Source organism: Sesamum indicum, linkage group LG6, assembly GCF_026168435.1.
Source record: "Sesamum indicum cultivar Baizhima isolate 11 linkage group LG6, ASM2616843v1, whole genome shotgun sequence".
In the NCBI taxonomy this organism is placed as follows: Eukaryota; Viridiplantae; Streptophyta; class Magnoliopsida; order Lamiales; family Pedaliaceae; genus Sesamum; species Sesamum indicum.
Window position 1 is genome coordinate 21,836,855 of NC_142662.1, and position 16,117 is coordinate 21,852,971.

A 16,117-nucleotide genomic window follows, 5' to 3' on the forward strand; every position below is an offset into this window, starting at 1 on the left:
CTAATCAAACCAAGCCTCCAATATCATAAATTTTCCATTATAAATTCATATTTTGTTTATATTACATAAATTATATATGCATTCCTATTTATAATTTTTTAAAAAAAATAAATAATGTAATTTTCTTCCATGTAACTTATATTTGGAAAATTATACAATACAAAATGTAGTGAAATTTACATTTCTAAAAATTCAATCTACTCAAATACGCATCCCATGGCATCATGACATGGCCGATCATCTTACTGTATGTTAAATAACCATCTTATTAAAAGTTTAAGTAGTTAGAGAAAAAAATATATTATTTAATATTAATATCAATACATCTCTGCCGGTCCTCACATTCAAATCGTACACGTGAAATTATTTATGGAAAAATGCAAGTAACCCCTTTTTGATATCGCAAATGGACAAATTACTCTTTTATGAAAAAAAAATAGCGATTTACCTTTCTGTATATATTTAAATACAACAATTTATCCCCCTATGATTTTTAAAATGAAGCAATTTTACCTCCCTGCATAAAGGGGTAATTTGCTTCATTAGGAAAGTAAGCTGCTATATTTTTTCATAGGGGATAATGCGCTCATTTTAAATATTACATGGGGATAAATTGCTATTCACAAATGGACGATATTGAGAGTCGGACCTAGGACCTCTTGTTTAACTTGCCTATGATATTATATCAATCAATCACTTCATTTATAAAATTTAACTTGTAGAATTGGAAAATTATTTAATATGAATATCTGAAATTATATGTCTTTCTGCACATTAAAAAATTATATAATTATAATTAATTGAACTTGCAAAACTTGACAATTCTTCCACCTGCTCCTACCCCACCCGACCCATTCCACCATATACTATTTCATTTATTTCTATACTCTTAATCCATTTTTTTTTTTTAATAAACAAATTGAAAGAAAATTACTGATCAACATAATCCAGAAACGTTTACCTGTTCTATGCTTGGAAATTAGTCAGAAAGATTTCAGACATGCATGTAGTACGTAAATGTCTGCATCATTAGGTAAGCTGCCTTCGCCAAATACCTCCATTTGTACCCCTATATATTCTACTGCATTTTCTCAGACATTATCACAATTTTTCCGTTAATTTCTTCTGCTATTTCACACCCAAAAATGGCAGCATCTTCATCAACAGTTGTGATTGCCACTTTACTAGTGATCGTTGCGTTAACGATGGGCGGCTCGTCTGCTCAGCTGACGACCGATTACTACAAGAAGACGTGCCCTAAGGTGTTTAGCACCGTGCAATCAGTCGTTAAGGATGCCATTGCCAAGGAGAAGCGCATGGGCGCCTCCCTCCTCCGACTCCACTTCCACGACTGCTTTGTCCAAGTAATCGTCTCTTTTGTATTTTAGCAAGACGAGTTGTCAATATAGACATATACTGACCAGACGACTTTAAGATTGTTAATACTTAATATTTTGGGAAAAATTACATTTTTTTTGTCTGATAAGATAGGGAGTTGAACACTTTTAATCATCTACTTTATGAGATTTCAAAATGGTCCTAGAACTGAAATTTTGACAAATTTAGTCCTTTACTTTGAGAATTTTCAAAATGGTCCCAAAATAAAAAATTTCGTATACATTTAATCCTCTGCTTGACGGAATTTATGGGACTAAATGTATCGAGTTTTTCAAATTTTAGAACTATTTTGAAATTCATGTAAAGTATAGGACTGAATATGCCGAGGTTCTCTAATTTTGAGACCGTTTTTAAATTTCTGTACCACAAAAGACTAAAAGTGTTGAACCCCTATTCTATAGGACTAAAATTCACCTAATATTTTATCACTAATATTATCTTTTACTGGGAGCTCATGTCTTAAGAAAAATTATATTCTATAAAACAATTTTGAAGAGTATAATAAGCAACACATATTTCTCATGTTTGGAAGGGCTGCGATGGATCAATATTACTGGACGACACTTCTTCGTTCAGAGGGGAGAAGACTGCTGGTCCCAACAACAATTCCGTCAGGGGTTTCGACGTAGTTGATGATATCAAGTCCGAGGTGGAGTCAGTTTGTCCGGGCGTCGTCTCCTGTTCTGACATCTTAGCCATTGCGGCTCGTGATTCTGTTGTTCTTGTCAGTCTTCACTTCCCTAATTAACCTTTCATACATCTGCATCCATCTCCTTCGCTCTCTTCCTATATAACCACTTAATTACTCATTTTCTTCCAAAATTTACTTTTCTTAACTACTGACGGCATCTAATGCTTCCAAATTTGTAAAGGGAAAATCGTGTTTTTCGTTCCATAATTTATACTCTATGCACTTTAAGTCCAATTATTTATGAAATATTCAAAAATGGACCATAACTTTTAAAAGTTGTGACTTTCAATCCTTCTATCAATTTGTTAGGAAATTAACGAAGAAAACTAAGTACAAGTTATGGAAGTTGCACGTAATTAACGGAAATAACGCCTTGTGACTTAAACATTGTTCTTTTGGTCAATTTTGAGAGTCCGTAAATAATGAGATTGAAAATGTAATAAGCCTAAATTATGTGATGAAAAATGCAACTTTTCCAAATGTATTAGGATTCATCATTCATGGAGTGTCAAATTTATTTTAGTAAATTAATAAATAAATTACAATGTATATGGGTTGTAATAAAAAGACATTATTAATTAATTAATGTTTGGAGTCAATGAGGCTTAATGTAGTTGGCGAAATTGAGACTCCATGATCTTAGAGGTTGTGGGTTTGAACCTCGACCCGCTATGTGTGTGAGATGTTATCTACTATAATTGCAGCTGTTGCTGTCGACAGAATGGTTGTGATTATAATTAATTAATAATAATTCATCACTTTTTTACTTAAAAAAAAAATAATTACAGCTTGGAGGGCCGAACTGGAATGTGAAACTTGGAAGGAGAGACTCAAAAACAGCCAGCCTCTCGGCTGCGAATAGTGGTGTGATTCCACCCCCAACTTCTACACTTAACAACCTCGTCAATAGGTTCCAAGCCAGAGGACTCTCCACCAAGGACATGGTTGTCTTATCAGGTACCTATAAAGGGTAAATTATATTTTTCTATTTAAATTATGCTCGTTTTTATATTTTTCATAAAAAAATTTTTTTATGTCAACTTATCATGTCGACTTTATGAAATTTGCACTTTGCCATATACAATCATTTTTTTGTTGATTTTTCTGCCGCAAGAACACCATATGTTGTGCATATGTGAAAAATATCATATCACATGACCTTTAAATATCACATGTGCACTGCATGTAATTTTTTTCGACAAAACCTTAATTGAAAAACAGTTATAAATGACAAAATGCAAAAATTTGGAAAGTTGAAATGGTAAGTTAATATAAAAAAGAATTTAGATATTAAAATATAAAAACGATCATAATTCAAATAATAAAATATAATTAACCTTACCAATATACCTAGCTGCCTACTTACATACGTACTTGTCCTAAAGATGCTAAAAATTTAACTAAAGATGCGCAATTGATGTAATTAAAATATTTGTCCACTAACTGATTTCCACAATTTTAGTCATTTTTGTCTTGATATATACCCAATTAATTGGATTATGTCACATATAATTTTCTAATTAATTTGGGGGCAGAGGACTAAAATTATCAAAAAATTTATTTATATAACTATACTACGAAAATCAATTCGTACAAAATAAAAAACATACCCTCTAAATTATAGGGCTAGAATTACATGGTGTTTATATATATATATATATATATATATATTATATGTCAGATTTTGAATTTTCATGTAATTGATGTACCGACAGGAGCACACACCATCGGGCAAGCAAGGTGCACCCTCTTCAGGGACCGTGTATACAACGAGACTAACATCGACACTTCTTTTGCTCGGACAAGACAAACAAACTGCCCTAGAAACAGTGGGTCGGGAGACAACAACTTGGCCCCTCTCGACCACAAATCTCCGACATTTTTTGACAACAGTTACTACAAAAACCTCATCAACAAGAAGGGACTCTTGCACTCTGACCAGGTTCTCTATAATGGTGGGTCGACGGATTCGCTCATCGAATCCTACAGCAAGAAGCCTGAAGCCTTCAACGATGATTTCGTTGCAGCCATGATAAGGATGGGGGACATCAGCCCTCTCACAGGATCAAATGGTGAGATCAGGAAGAATTGTAGGAGGGCCAACTAAGAACAAAGAAGAATATTCTTGTGTCCGTTTTGAGTCCATTCAGTAAATTAACGGCCTGTCGGCTTTCATTGTTCTTGATTTGTCTTGTTCGTTTGATTGTCAAGAGATGTATTGATGTGTTTCATTATTCTTCCATGGTTGCGAGCTACAAGACATCAGTTGGTACTATGAAAGAAATATTAATTTGAGAGTAATTGCTCAATTACGTTTTTAGTCGCATGGGTTATTATAAGATTCATTAGAAAAATAATAATGACACATATTATTAGGTTGGAAAATTGGGATGTATTTTTATAAAGGAAAAAATTCACACTACCCCTTATGATATTGTAAATAAGCAAATTATTTCCTTATAAAAAAAACAAAAAAGTAGCAATTTAAGTTTTCAAGAATGCAGCAATTTATCCACAGGGAGTAAATTGCTATTATTTTTTATAAGAAGATAATTTGCTCATTTACAATATCATAGAAAAGTAAACTGCATTCAACTCTATTTAGAAACATCGATCAAAAATTTTGATTTGCAAACGAACTTCTGACAACATCTAAAAAAAAGTTGGAAAAAACACCTTGGAAAGATAAGACCGTCGCAAATTTGAGTTTAAATTTTGAACTGGCAAAGTGCATTAAATTTGATTTATATAAAAGGTGAACCTTAGTGACGGAAATTGTGACGAAAATGCTCTCGCAAAATGAGAATGGCGAATTTTGCAATGATGCACATTGCAATTTGGCCGACAAAACGCAACGCCAACTAGGTTGTCGCATAACAACATTTATGTGACGGGAATGGCTATTCCTAATTAGTGCCCACATTAGGCTAAACTCCATTTCATGACTTCACACTGTGTTTTCAAGAAATAGTTAACAACTTTCCCCTTTAACTTTGAAAGTCCTACTTGAAACCTTCATTCCGTTGGGAACTAATGGAAGGTAGGAAAAATGCATTTGATGTGCAATTTAAGATAATTTTTGGCTTGTTTTCATTCTTTTATTGCCTTTAATTAACTAAAATACCTTTATAATCGGTATAAAATGAAAACATGGTCAAATCCATTTGTTTTTTTAGCTTTCTTTTTACATTTTCATCCCTCCCGAAATATAAATAATTTTATTATTAAATATATTTATTTAAATATCAAAATACTAAAAAAGTAAATACTTTTTTTTAAATTTACAATTTAAATTGAAAAATTCAATTAAAGTACAAATTAATGTTAATTAATTATAAAAATTATATATTTGATACCAAAAAATATACCCAAAAGGGAATCCTATCCTGCTAAGAAGATAAATATCAATCGATTACAATCTTCAAATACAAGAACGAGAAAAACTCCCACGGTTCAAACACAAGAACGAGAAAAACACCCATGGAAGTTGGAGTCTATCTCTCCAACAAAACACGAGTACCAAAGGTGTCGGACAATGATAGTCCCCCCAGTTTCAGTCAGATAAGTATTGCCTTATCCATAATGAATATGGTCATACGACGAAGGAGTTTTGGACTTGAAAAATAAAATTAAAAGACTTATCCAGAATGTACACCCTCAATAGTTCATCTATAAAGAAAAGGCATAGGGTATAAGGTATAGATCCTTATCAAGGCGTGATGCCCCTAAAGGAAAAGTGGTGGAGGACTCCAGTCTCGAAGTGCCTTGGAAAAGGGTCACAAGCCCGTAGCACAGGGGGCACCTAGACTAGTTTAGCACTCGTCGCATGGAAATCATTTGTACGATCACAGGAGGACTTATGGAAGGAGATTCTCATAGGGCTTTGAAAGCCTAGATTGGAGAAGTGGGTGGAGATTCCCCAGAGAGGTTTTAGATGTGATGTCAGTAGTTGATGCTGCTATCATTCAGCTTGGACCAGCTAAAAGAAGTAGGCTAACATCCCCTTAGAATGATGCTCTGGTTATCACAACCACATTGGCAAATAATGAGCTCAGTTGAATAAACATTGATTCGGGAAGCTTGACTAACATCATCTTTTAGGAAATATCTGATCAAATGCAATTAAGAGACACCCACTTAGAGGTTGTTAACACCTCCCTGTACTGGCTTGTAGGGGAAATGCTAGCTCGAAAATGCTAGACACCACACCTAATTTCTGGATATAGTTTTTCATCCAAACTGCCTTCTTAGTTGCTTTCAAAGTGGCTATGTATTCCACTTTCATGGTAAAATCAGCTACAGTATCCTGCTTGGAATTTTTCCAAGCTACCACTCCATCGTTAAGCTTGAAAACGAACCCTGTCTGTAATTTAGCATCGCCATCATCGGAATGGAAGCTAGCATCATTGTAGCCTTCCAGTATCAACTCTCCACCACCGTAAACTAATATCATATTTTTAGTCTTCAGGTACTTAAGTATGGTCTTGATTGCATCCAATGTGTCTGGGCTGATATTTGCTTGTTACACTCGAAGCCTAAGCAACATTAGACCCATTGCACTGCACAGGATAGTAAATGCTGCCTACAATTGAAGCATAGAGGACGTACAATATCCTTTTTAAACTTCGTTTTAGTTTTAGGAAATTGCTCTGTTTACAGTTTAACCCCATACCTCATAGGAAGAAAACCTCGTTTGGAGTTTTTCATTTTGAATCTGTTCAAAACTTTCTCAACATACAAGTTCTGTCTCATTCCTAACATCCATTTAGATCTATTCCTAAAGATTTTGATCTCAATAATGTAGGAAGCCTCACCCAAATCCTTCACGGAGAATTGAGTGGATAATCATACTTTAGTATCTCTAACATCTTGACATAATTCTCAATGAGCAAGACGTCGACCACATAAAGCATGAGGAACGCAACGGAGCTCCCACGAACCTATATGCAGGGGTTAAAATCATTCTTGATAAAAGCATAACCCCGTATGACTTCATCAAAATATATATTCTAGCTTCGTAAAGCTTATTTGAGGCCATATATAGATAGACCTTTGGAGATAAGAGAGCTTTTATTCTTCTCCAACTGTTGTGAAATCCTCCGGCTGATCACTATAGATCTCTTCTTCAATAAAATCAATAAGGAAAGTCGTTTTTACGTCCATCTGTCATATTTCATAGTCTTACCATGCTATCATGGCAAGAATAATCTAAACGGACTTGGCTGGCTGAGGTGAATAGGTTACCTTAAAGAAAACTCTAGGTCGTTGAGTATAACTTTTCGCCACAAGCCAGGGCTTGAACGTTGTCACCTCCCCATCAACCCCCAACTTACGTTTATAGACCTATTTGCACCCAACTGGCTTAACACCCTTAGCTCGATGTACCAATGTCCAAACTTGGTTTGAACTCATAGAGTCCATTTCGAATTTCATGACTTTAAGTTATTTATTCGAATCGATGCCTGACATTGCTACTCCGTATGTCCTTAAATTATTGTCCAACTAGCTGGTCACGCTTAGAGAACCATACCTCTCAGGAGGTTAAGGAACACCTACGGAGGATTGTAACATCATTAGCGGGAACAATAAGCATAGATGATGTACATAAATTTGATTGAGGTGCCTCACTTGATTCCTCAAAGAGCAACTCATTGCGTCGAGTATTCGCTGAAAAACCTCTTTCAAGAATACTATGTTTCTCGACAAATACCTTTTGCTTAGAGGGATTATAAAAATAATAACCCCTAGTTTCTTTTGAAAAGCCGATAAACTTGCAGAAACTAGATCTTGAATCCTGTTTGTCTCCCACTAGTCTCTTGACGTATGAAGAGCTACTCCACACTCTCAAGTACTTGTAAGAAGCAGGCTTATCGTGCTATAATCGATATGGCGTCTGGAGTACAACCTTAGATAGCACTATGTTTAATAACTTAGCCGTCTTCTCAAGGGCATAAGCCTAGAAAATTTTGTATTAAATTAATTTTTTTTATTTAATATTTAATTTAAAATTAAGAAAATTATTATTGAACTTTTTAGTATTTAATTTTTACTATGTGTTTAAATGTATTTTTGAAGTTTTATAGTTTATTAATTAATGTGGAGCGTATGTTAATTTCATCAAATTATAAAAAGAAGTTGTATTTTAAATTATATTAAAGAGAAAAAGTAAATAATTAAGGAAAAATGCAAAAAATACTCATATAAATAAGTCTAAAATTAAAAAAAAATAAACTTGTGTCATTTTATAGGTAATAGGATATTATAGTCTAATTCAATTAAAAAATGGGTCAAAATGCTCTAAAAACAACCCAATTTCGCACATATGGTCTGTGTCTCTCATTTTTCGTTAATTTATAATAGAGAGGGGGTTTTTATACTGAGTTATTGAAAATATGGGATTTTTCCCCCCTTATTTTCTTACCATAAATAGGGGATTTTTAGTATTGTTCACAGGGGTATAATTGGGATAAATTCAAATTATCCCCTTGAAATATTGAAAACGATAAAAAATAAGCCAAAAAAAGGGCAAAAATTATAATTAATCACTTTACCATTTTTTTTCCTTTTAGGGGTTTTTTTTTTCTCTTTTCTAATATTTTAAGGGGTTATTTAGATTTATCCCAAATATAATTTACCCTATATTTAATTAGTGTAATCTTTTTAGCAACTACTATTAAATATGCTTAGCTTCCAATCCAATAAACCTTGTTAACAAAAGTCATATCACGAAATAGCTTTCGACAGATAAAAGGAGAGAAAAAAAAACAACCTTTGCCGACTTAGGAAATAAGGTTGTTTTAACGATAATAAAAGTCAACTAATAAATGTTTTGTCATTAATGAGAAATATAGTTTTTATGTTTGTTTGACAGCAAATTCAGACCTTGAGATTGAAGACATAATTTACTCTTCCACAAACCAATGCTTCAAAAAATAAACAATTCATTTGTTTGGAATTAATTGGATCAGTCTCCATGTGCTTAAGGTCTGCACTACATATTTTTAGGATTAAACCTACTTTATTTACGTGATGTGTGAAATTAGAAAGAGAAAAAAAAAAAGAATTTCTCATAAAAAAATTAGTAAATTATCTTTGTATTTTAAAAAAGTAAGCAAATTATTCCTTATAGTTTGATTTATTTTATAAAAAATAATAGGGGATAATTTACTAATTCTTTTTTTTTAGAGGATTTTCGCTCATTTCATATAGTTTGCAAAACTCTATTTATTCTAATTAATAAACAAATAAATGTAATATTTTGAGATGTCTGATATAAGTAATTTTGTAAATGGGATAATTTCAGTTTTTATACTTAAAGTGTATCCCTTTTTTAGTTTTAATATCCCAAGATTCTAAATAACCAGATTTGGTGTTCAAAATTTTTAATTTTCATCCACCTGAATACATTTCGTTAAGTTGACCGTATGTTAAGACAAACAATCAATTCAGTATTTGAGGAAAAATTAGGGACGAATTTTTCCATGTAAGGCCATGTTTGGCTATTCCACTTTATCTAACACAAAAAAAAAAAAATCTATTTTGATTTATTTCGATTTTAATTTTATAATTGAGGACAATAATTAAAAAAATATACCAATTTAATCCAATATCTATAAAAAAAACAATACCAAACTGAAAAAAAACATATTTTTTTCCTTTTTGCTTGGCCACAGTGTAAATGTTCCCATACACTACTTATCACGTTTTGAGTGACTTATTCGAATTTTCTCTATTTATTTTTCGTAAACAATTCGAATAGTGATTGAAAATAACACTGTTAGTTTTCTTGAATTATGACTAGGTGACTATCTCCACATTAATCCGCATTTAGCATGCATTTTTATTTTCATGATTTTAATTGGGAGGAAATATTTGAATTAGTATTTTCTTAATGATTTGAATTAGTATTTTTTTTCATAGAAATTGGGTTAAATATATATATATATATATATATATATAACAATAAACTTAGAGGGGCCAATATATAAAAATATTAATATCTTATATAAGATTATAAAAAAAAATAGAAAACTTGGTGGGGGTGGGGTGAAATCAACTGATGTAATTAAGAAAAGGGGAGAAGATTTATTTGAGATTACACGATAATAATATTATATATATACTCTTTAATTAATTCTTACGTATATGTTATATATTATTAAATAAATGCTATATCTAATAATCAATAACTATACGTAAATTTCTTATGGTTTGAAAAATTATATCTACTACCCCTAAGATTTACTCCCATCTAATAGATAAATCCCTTTATTAATTAAAATTTACAAATTAGATGGTATTAACAGAAACATCGAATACAAGTTCAAATTTATCCCCAATTAACTTCATACTAATTTAGTGCAGGTTAAATAATTTTTTTTAGGATCAAATTATCTTTATATATATCTTCACACGTTAATGCATATGAGGAAATATATTTTCGCCGTTATAAGAGTAGTTTAGTCAGAAAAAATTTATTTAACATGTAATAAGTCAGTAATAAGTCAATCGAGGGTAAATATTAATTTTTATTTATTTTTTATTAATATTAATAAATTTAGTTAATTTTGACAGATGGAGGGACTTATGTGTTAGATGAAAGCAAAAGGGTACTATATATAATTTTTCAAACTACAAGATATCTATGACCTTAGGGAGGGGAGTGTAATTATCCCAATTTTTTTTTTTTTTTTGTTAGAGTTAGCTTTTTTCATCTAAACCCTAATGAAAAGGTGTGAGGTATAAAGAAAAATTTTTCGAAGGGAATCTTATATAATCATTTTAAAGTGCCTAAATTTCGACAGTCCATAATATATAATTAATTTACATATAAGCCAAACGTTAAATTAAGAATCCAAAAATCATTGGATTAATAAATCCTAGATATAGAGCCTCAATTTCACCAACTTTACACTGTTGGAATTGAATTTGACAATTATGCCATGTACTTTAAAAGAGTTGGTATATTAATGAAAAATTCAGATGAAAATTGCAAATCTAATCAGAACTTGGATCTCACATGGAGTGCAAATGCCAATTCCAACTTGATTTTCTATTTTTAATGGATTTTGTGTGCTTAATGTGCCAATACTTTTAAGTTGTAGGATTTAAAAGTCAAATTGAATTCGAGAAGGACTAAAAATTGCCGTCCCATGTAATTAATTGTGAGATAACTACAAAGAAAATCATTTTACTGCAAGGAGCTAGTTCTAATTATAAAATTAAAATGAAATAAGATAATTGGGAATTTGGGGCTTATAGAGCATTTATAAATTTTAATTTATTTTTAAAATTTAATATATTTTCTTCAATTATATTCATATTATTTATAAAAATTATCACAATTAATGTTTATAAGTTTCATCATTTATGTTATTCAAATATTTTATAAAATTTTTTATTTTAGACTAACGGCTAATATTATATAAATATTAAAAAAATCAAACAAGATACACCAAACTCATACGATAATAAGGGATAATTACATCCTATGAGATTTTATGTAATTATACATAAATTCTCTTTAGATTGGAAAATTAAGTTTAGCATTTTTTAGGTTTGCTTCCATTTAACAAATAAGTCCCTTCATTTGTTAAAATTCATCGAATTTGCTGATATTAACAATATATATATATATATATATATATATTATCTCGATTGATTTATTAATAACTTATTACAGGTTAAATAAATTTTTCTATGATCAAATTATCTTCATACGTCATTATGCATTAGTGCATGTGAAGAAGTACACTTTCAGCGTTCTAAGGAATTTAGTTCTGAAAAAATTGTTTGACATGCAATAAGTCAATAATAAGTCACTCGAGCGTAAATATTAATTTTTATTCAAATTTTTTTTATTAATAAAAGCAAATTTAGTGATTTTGACTAACGAGTGAACTTATTTGTTAGATAAAAACAAATTTTAGGAGTGGTAGATGTAATTTTTAATTATCCCTAATCTAAAATAACTTCTAGAAAACATCCTCTAATAAGAACTAATGAACTTCCATAGTAATTGATCCAAAAAGAAAAAGAACTTACATTTCATTTACCCTAAAATTTAAGTGTAGCTTAATTTTTTCATTTATAAATAATAAAATCATATATTATCTGCTTAAGTTTAAATTCATTCATCACATTAATTCTAAAGATCAATTTTAATTTCTGTAATTTATTATCCAAGAAAATATATTTATAAATATATATATATATATACACAAATATCTTAAGAATGTATTATAAATGTCAACATATAAAAAATTATAAAATTCAGCTTCAGTTACTAAATTATAATTTTTATCCTTATAAGTATGGAGGAGACAATTTTACAATTATGATATATATATAAACATATATTATAAATATATATTAATTGTATATTTTTATTAATTCATGAGCCCTTTTAATTTTATTAATTGTATATTTTTTAACTATATATGTATAAATTTATTTTTAATTTGATTTGACAAACAAGTAAAATTAAAATAAAATAAGTTTATGTACTTTAGGATTATTACGAAAAAGAAAATGGAGTTAATTTGATGAATAAGTGAAATTAAAATTAGAAAAAAGTTCAACAAAGGTTGATTTGATATTTAGAAACTTCTTTGATTTTTTCTTTCAAAAAGCAACTTTTTGTACGGATAAAATGGACTTTTCAAACTTAAAAAATTAAGAGTCAAGATTTTTTTAAAGGTTTTAATATACTTTATAGGGGTAATTAATATGAGATAAATACTTTACGAGTGATAACTGTATTTAATAATTCTTAAAATTATATAATAAAATAAAAATAATTTACATAAATCGAGATTGAGAAATGTGAACTGACATTAATTGTAGGGCAAGAAAGAAGAGAAGAAGTTCATGTAACAGGAAGAAACTTGTGCAAAAGAAGATCTTTTGGCAGAAAGAACAAGAAACCGAGCACTACGTACAAACAGAAGCTGGAAGAAATGGTACTCCAAAAGCAATATCTTGACCTTAATGCGAGGAAAGTCTTGTCTGAAACTCAAATCAATTTTGGTAATGATGTCATAAAATGAAATTTTAGATAATTCAGTAGCTACCAAAGGATAGTAATTTTGTGTGTATTCGCATTAATATCATAGAAGTCAGCCACTAGGAGGTATTATCTATTGTTGCTGAAATTTCACTTACAAAAAGACGTCTCGCAAGAGAGAGGAGGACTTGGAACTGCCACCGTTATCTGCTACTGATGTGAGACGGGAGCCGACATTCTTAAACATCAATAGTATGTCAAAAGGCAGAATCCTCCTGCTTATGTTGATTGATGAGAAGAGTTCTATATATTTTCTTCCTGATTTTATATGGGGGGGGGGGGGGGGCGGAGAAAGAGGTTGAACAGAACCAGAAGACATCATGAAAAATTTTAATCAAAGTATGGTATATGGTTATTAGAAATGCTGCTGTAGCTAGCTGCACTAGAAGTGGATGTATACAGAGAGGGAGTCGAAGAAGTCGACGAAACAACAACAGAAGGTGGTGGTGGTGGTGTTGGTGGAGGCGGCACTGGAGCAGGCGGAGAAGGGGTGGGAGTGGGCGGAGCTTGCGGCAGCTCAGCCACGGAAACAGCTAATGCTGCATTAGTAGAAGCAATTATAGAATTTGCAGCTTCCCTATACCGATACCTCAATATCTCAGCCCTTACTGCATTGAGCTCAGCCTGCAAAGTTTGAACCTGTTGCTGCAACGCCAAAATCGCCCCCATGCAGCCATAAACCGGATCTCTAAGCCTCACATTTGCTTCATAGACCAAACTGTTTGCAGCATCTGCTCTTTGTGGCGCTGGTACCTCCTAATAATTGCAAATTTGTACATAAAAATCAAGAATCAAAGTGAAAAATGCTTCAGATTCGTGCATATGTACAACTTTTATTGTAATATTTGTGACCGCGAGATGGAGAGAGGGTGGGGTTGAAGGGATGTTGGCTCGTGACATTATCGCCGTATACTTTCAGAATTTTACATGTAAATCAATTGAAGTTCAAAACTTTGATCCCCTTTCAGTTCTTAAATTTCATGTGATCCAAAATATTCGACTTGCTTCCAGGACTAAAACTTTGCCTAGATGGAAGGCCTGCAGGTTAGAAACTTGTGTATCTATTACTCTAAAGGTAGATTACTGGATGCATATGTATATGTATTGAGATAAGATGCAAGAAAAAGATAGAAAATTGATTACCATGAGCATCTTGGAAACGTTGCTAGCACCAAAGACTTTGTGAACAGCAGCGAATTTCTGGGGTTCGTGAGGGGAGAAGTAAGGGGAAAAGGGGCATTCTTCGGCACATCTTCTTCTCAAGAGCTTACAGGCTGCACAAGGGGTGATTGTGTTCAAGCTTCCTGGAGGGCCCAACATATGTCTCCTTCCCATATTCAACGACGACGCGGCGTCGATTTCTGTCTTCAGCTTCTTCCCAATCTCATCAAACCTTTCCCTTCAAATTACAAGAGAAAATAAGTCAAGAATATTGTTATTAACATGGAGAAGATACACACACACACAAGAGAAAAGGCTTCTTTTCTCTTTGATATTTGGTTTACCTTTCTCGGGACATCAAGGAATGCCCTTATGATAAGAAGATTATGGGGAAAAAAGGAATTAGAGCTGGAGAGGAAAAGCAAGGAAAGTGTAGAAAGGGAACAAAGAGTTGCTTAAAAGAGCAAATCTCTTACAAAGACAAAAAGTAGGTCGATCTTTCTTTAAGAAACTGACAAAATGGTTATGATGTTCAAATGATAGAAGTAAAAACTATGGTTTAGGATTTTCTGGGGCGGCTGGCAGGACAACCTACCGCGAGAGAGAGAGAGAATGCCAGCTCTTTCAAAGCTTGCCCACGTGTGATACCTCGCAGATATTGACTTTGGACAGCAACCCTACTGACTTTGCTTCACACGTTCAATAGCAGCTGTCTTAAAAAATTAGACATTTTCTAGCATAAAAGTTTGCGTAATTAATTAGATACAGAGAGCAATGGCATCTGTCCGATGGTCTAATCCTTGCACCATGGTTTACAGTGAAGCCGGAGTGTGTTTAATTAAAGGGCGTCTGAAAAACTGACATTAATTGAAGGGCAAGACAAGAAGAGAAGAAGTTCATGTTACATATGTGGCAGCAGTGTTGTCCTGATCTGATCTATATATATATATATATATAACAGAGTTAATTACAACATTGGGCAGAACAATGAGCTTACCTTTTGTCTCCTCTTTTCTATTCTATGCCTCAGCTCCTTAAATGGCACTGACTAATATGTTTAATTTGCATACACTTTATTTCTTAGAGTCAAACAATACCCAACTCTCCTTTAGAAAATTACTATTTACACCTAATTTTATTATATTAGAATTTGAATAAAAAATAATTACATAAATATTTAATTTTATCTCCCATTCTGCAAAATAATTTTGTATTTATAATTAAAAAAAATAATGATATTATCCTAATTCCATATATAATATTATATTTATCTCTTTCTAAGTATAAAATCATACATAAGAGTATTAAATGAGGGGTAAAATTAAAAATTTATATATACATATATATTATATATATTTGCTAAAATCAATCATAGTGTTTGGATTTGTATTCTAAGTGTTTTGTTTTGTGTTTTAGAGATAGAAAAAGAAAAATATAGATAAGTAAGTGTGTGTTGAAAATAGATGGTATGTTTGAATTCGTGTTTTGAGGTAATTTGAAATATTTTAAAATAAGTGGCGTTGGTTTGATGTTGGGATTTGGGAGACAAAAATCACTGTTCATTGTCAAATCATATCTCTTTTATATATATTTTTATATTAAATATGTATATATATAATATATTACATGTTTAATATTGTATTTTTTGAAGATAAAAATTATTGCTTATTGTCAAATCATGTCTCTTTTATATTATATATATAAGTGTGTATATATATATTATATATAGAAAGTTGAAAAGCAAAAACACACACAAATAAGATATAAAAATACAAAAATAAATATCGGGCATATTTTATTTT

General features: G+C 31.4%; 2 protein-coding genes across 2 annotated transcripts; one reads left to right on the forward strand and one right to left on the reverse strand.

Moving 5' to 3' along the window:
- The first annotated feature begins 1,106 nt into the window (after positions 1 to 1,106).
- On the forward strand, positions 1,107 to 4,390 carry LOC110012114 (peroxidase 4). The gene is made up of 4 exons (XM_020694417.2): positions 1,107 to 1,364; positions 1,931 to 2,122; positions 2,878 to 3,046; positions 3,805 to 4,390. The coding sequence occupies exons 1-4, from the start codon at positions 1,146 to 1,148 to the stop codon at positions 4,194 to 4,196; spliced, it is 972 nt and encodes a 323-aa protein (XP_020550076.1). The 5' UTR covers positions 1,107 to 1,145; the 3' UTR covers positions 4,197 to 4,390.
- An 8,736-nt stretch (positions 4,391 to 13,126) lies between these two features.
- On the reverse strand, positions 13,127 to 14,937 carry LOC105163869 (LOB domain-containing protein 15). The gene is made up of 3 exons (XM_011082370.3): positions 14,660 to 14,937; positions 14,298 to 14,553; positions 13,127 to 13,910 (listed from the first exon to the last, which is right to left on the reverse strand). The coding sequence occupies exons 1-3, from the start codon at positions 14,671 to 14,673 to the stop codon at positions 13,485 to 13,487; spliced, it is 696 nt and encodes a 231-aa protein (XP_011080672.1). The 5' UTR covers positions 14,674 to 14,937; the 3' UTR covers positions 13,127 to 13,484.
- Between the last annotated feature and the right edge of the window lie 1,180 nt (positions 14,938 to 16,117).

Coding starts and splice junctions, on each gene's coding strand:
- LOC110012114 (XM_020694417.2), top strand. CDS start 1,146: ATGGCAGCATCTTCATCAACAGTTGTGATTGCCACTTTACTAGTGATC. Junction 2,123..2,877: donor CTCGTGATTCTGTTGTTCTT/GTCAGTCTTCAC, acceptor AAATAATTACAG/CTTGGAGGGCCGAACTGGAA. Junction 3,047..3,804: donor GGACATGGTTGTCTTATCAG/GTACCTATAAAG, acceptor ATGTACCGACAG/GAGCACACACCATCGGGCAA.
- LOC105163869 (XM_011082370.3), bottom strand. Junction 13,911..14,297: donor ACGTTTCCAAGATGCTCATG/GTAATCAATTTT, acceptor TGCAATTATTAG/GAGGTACCAGCGCCACAAAG.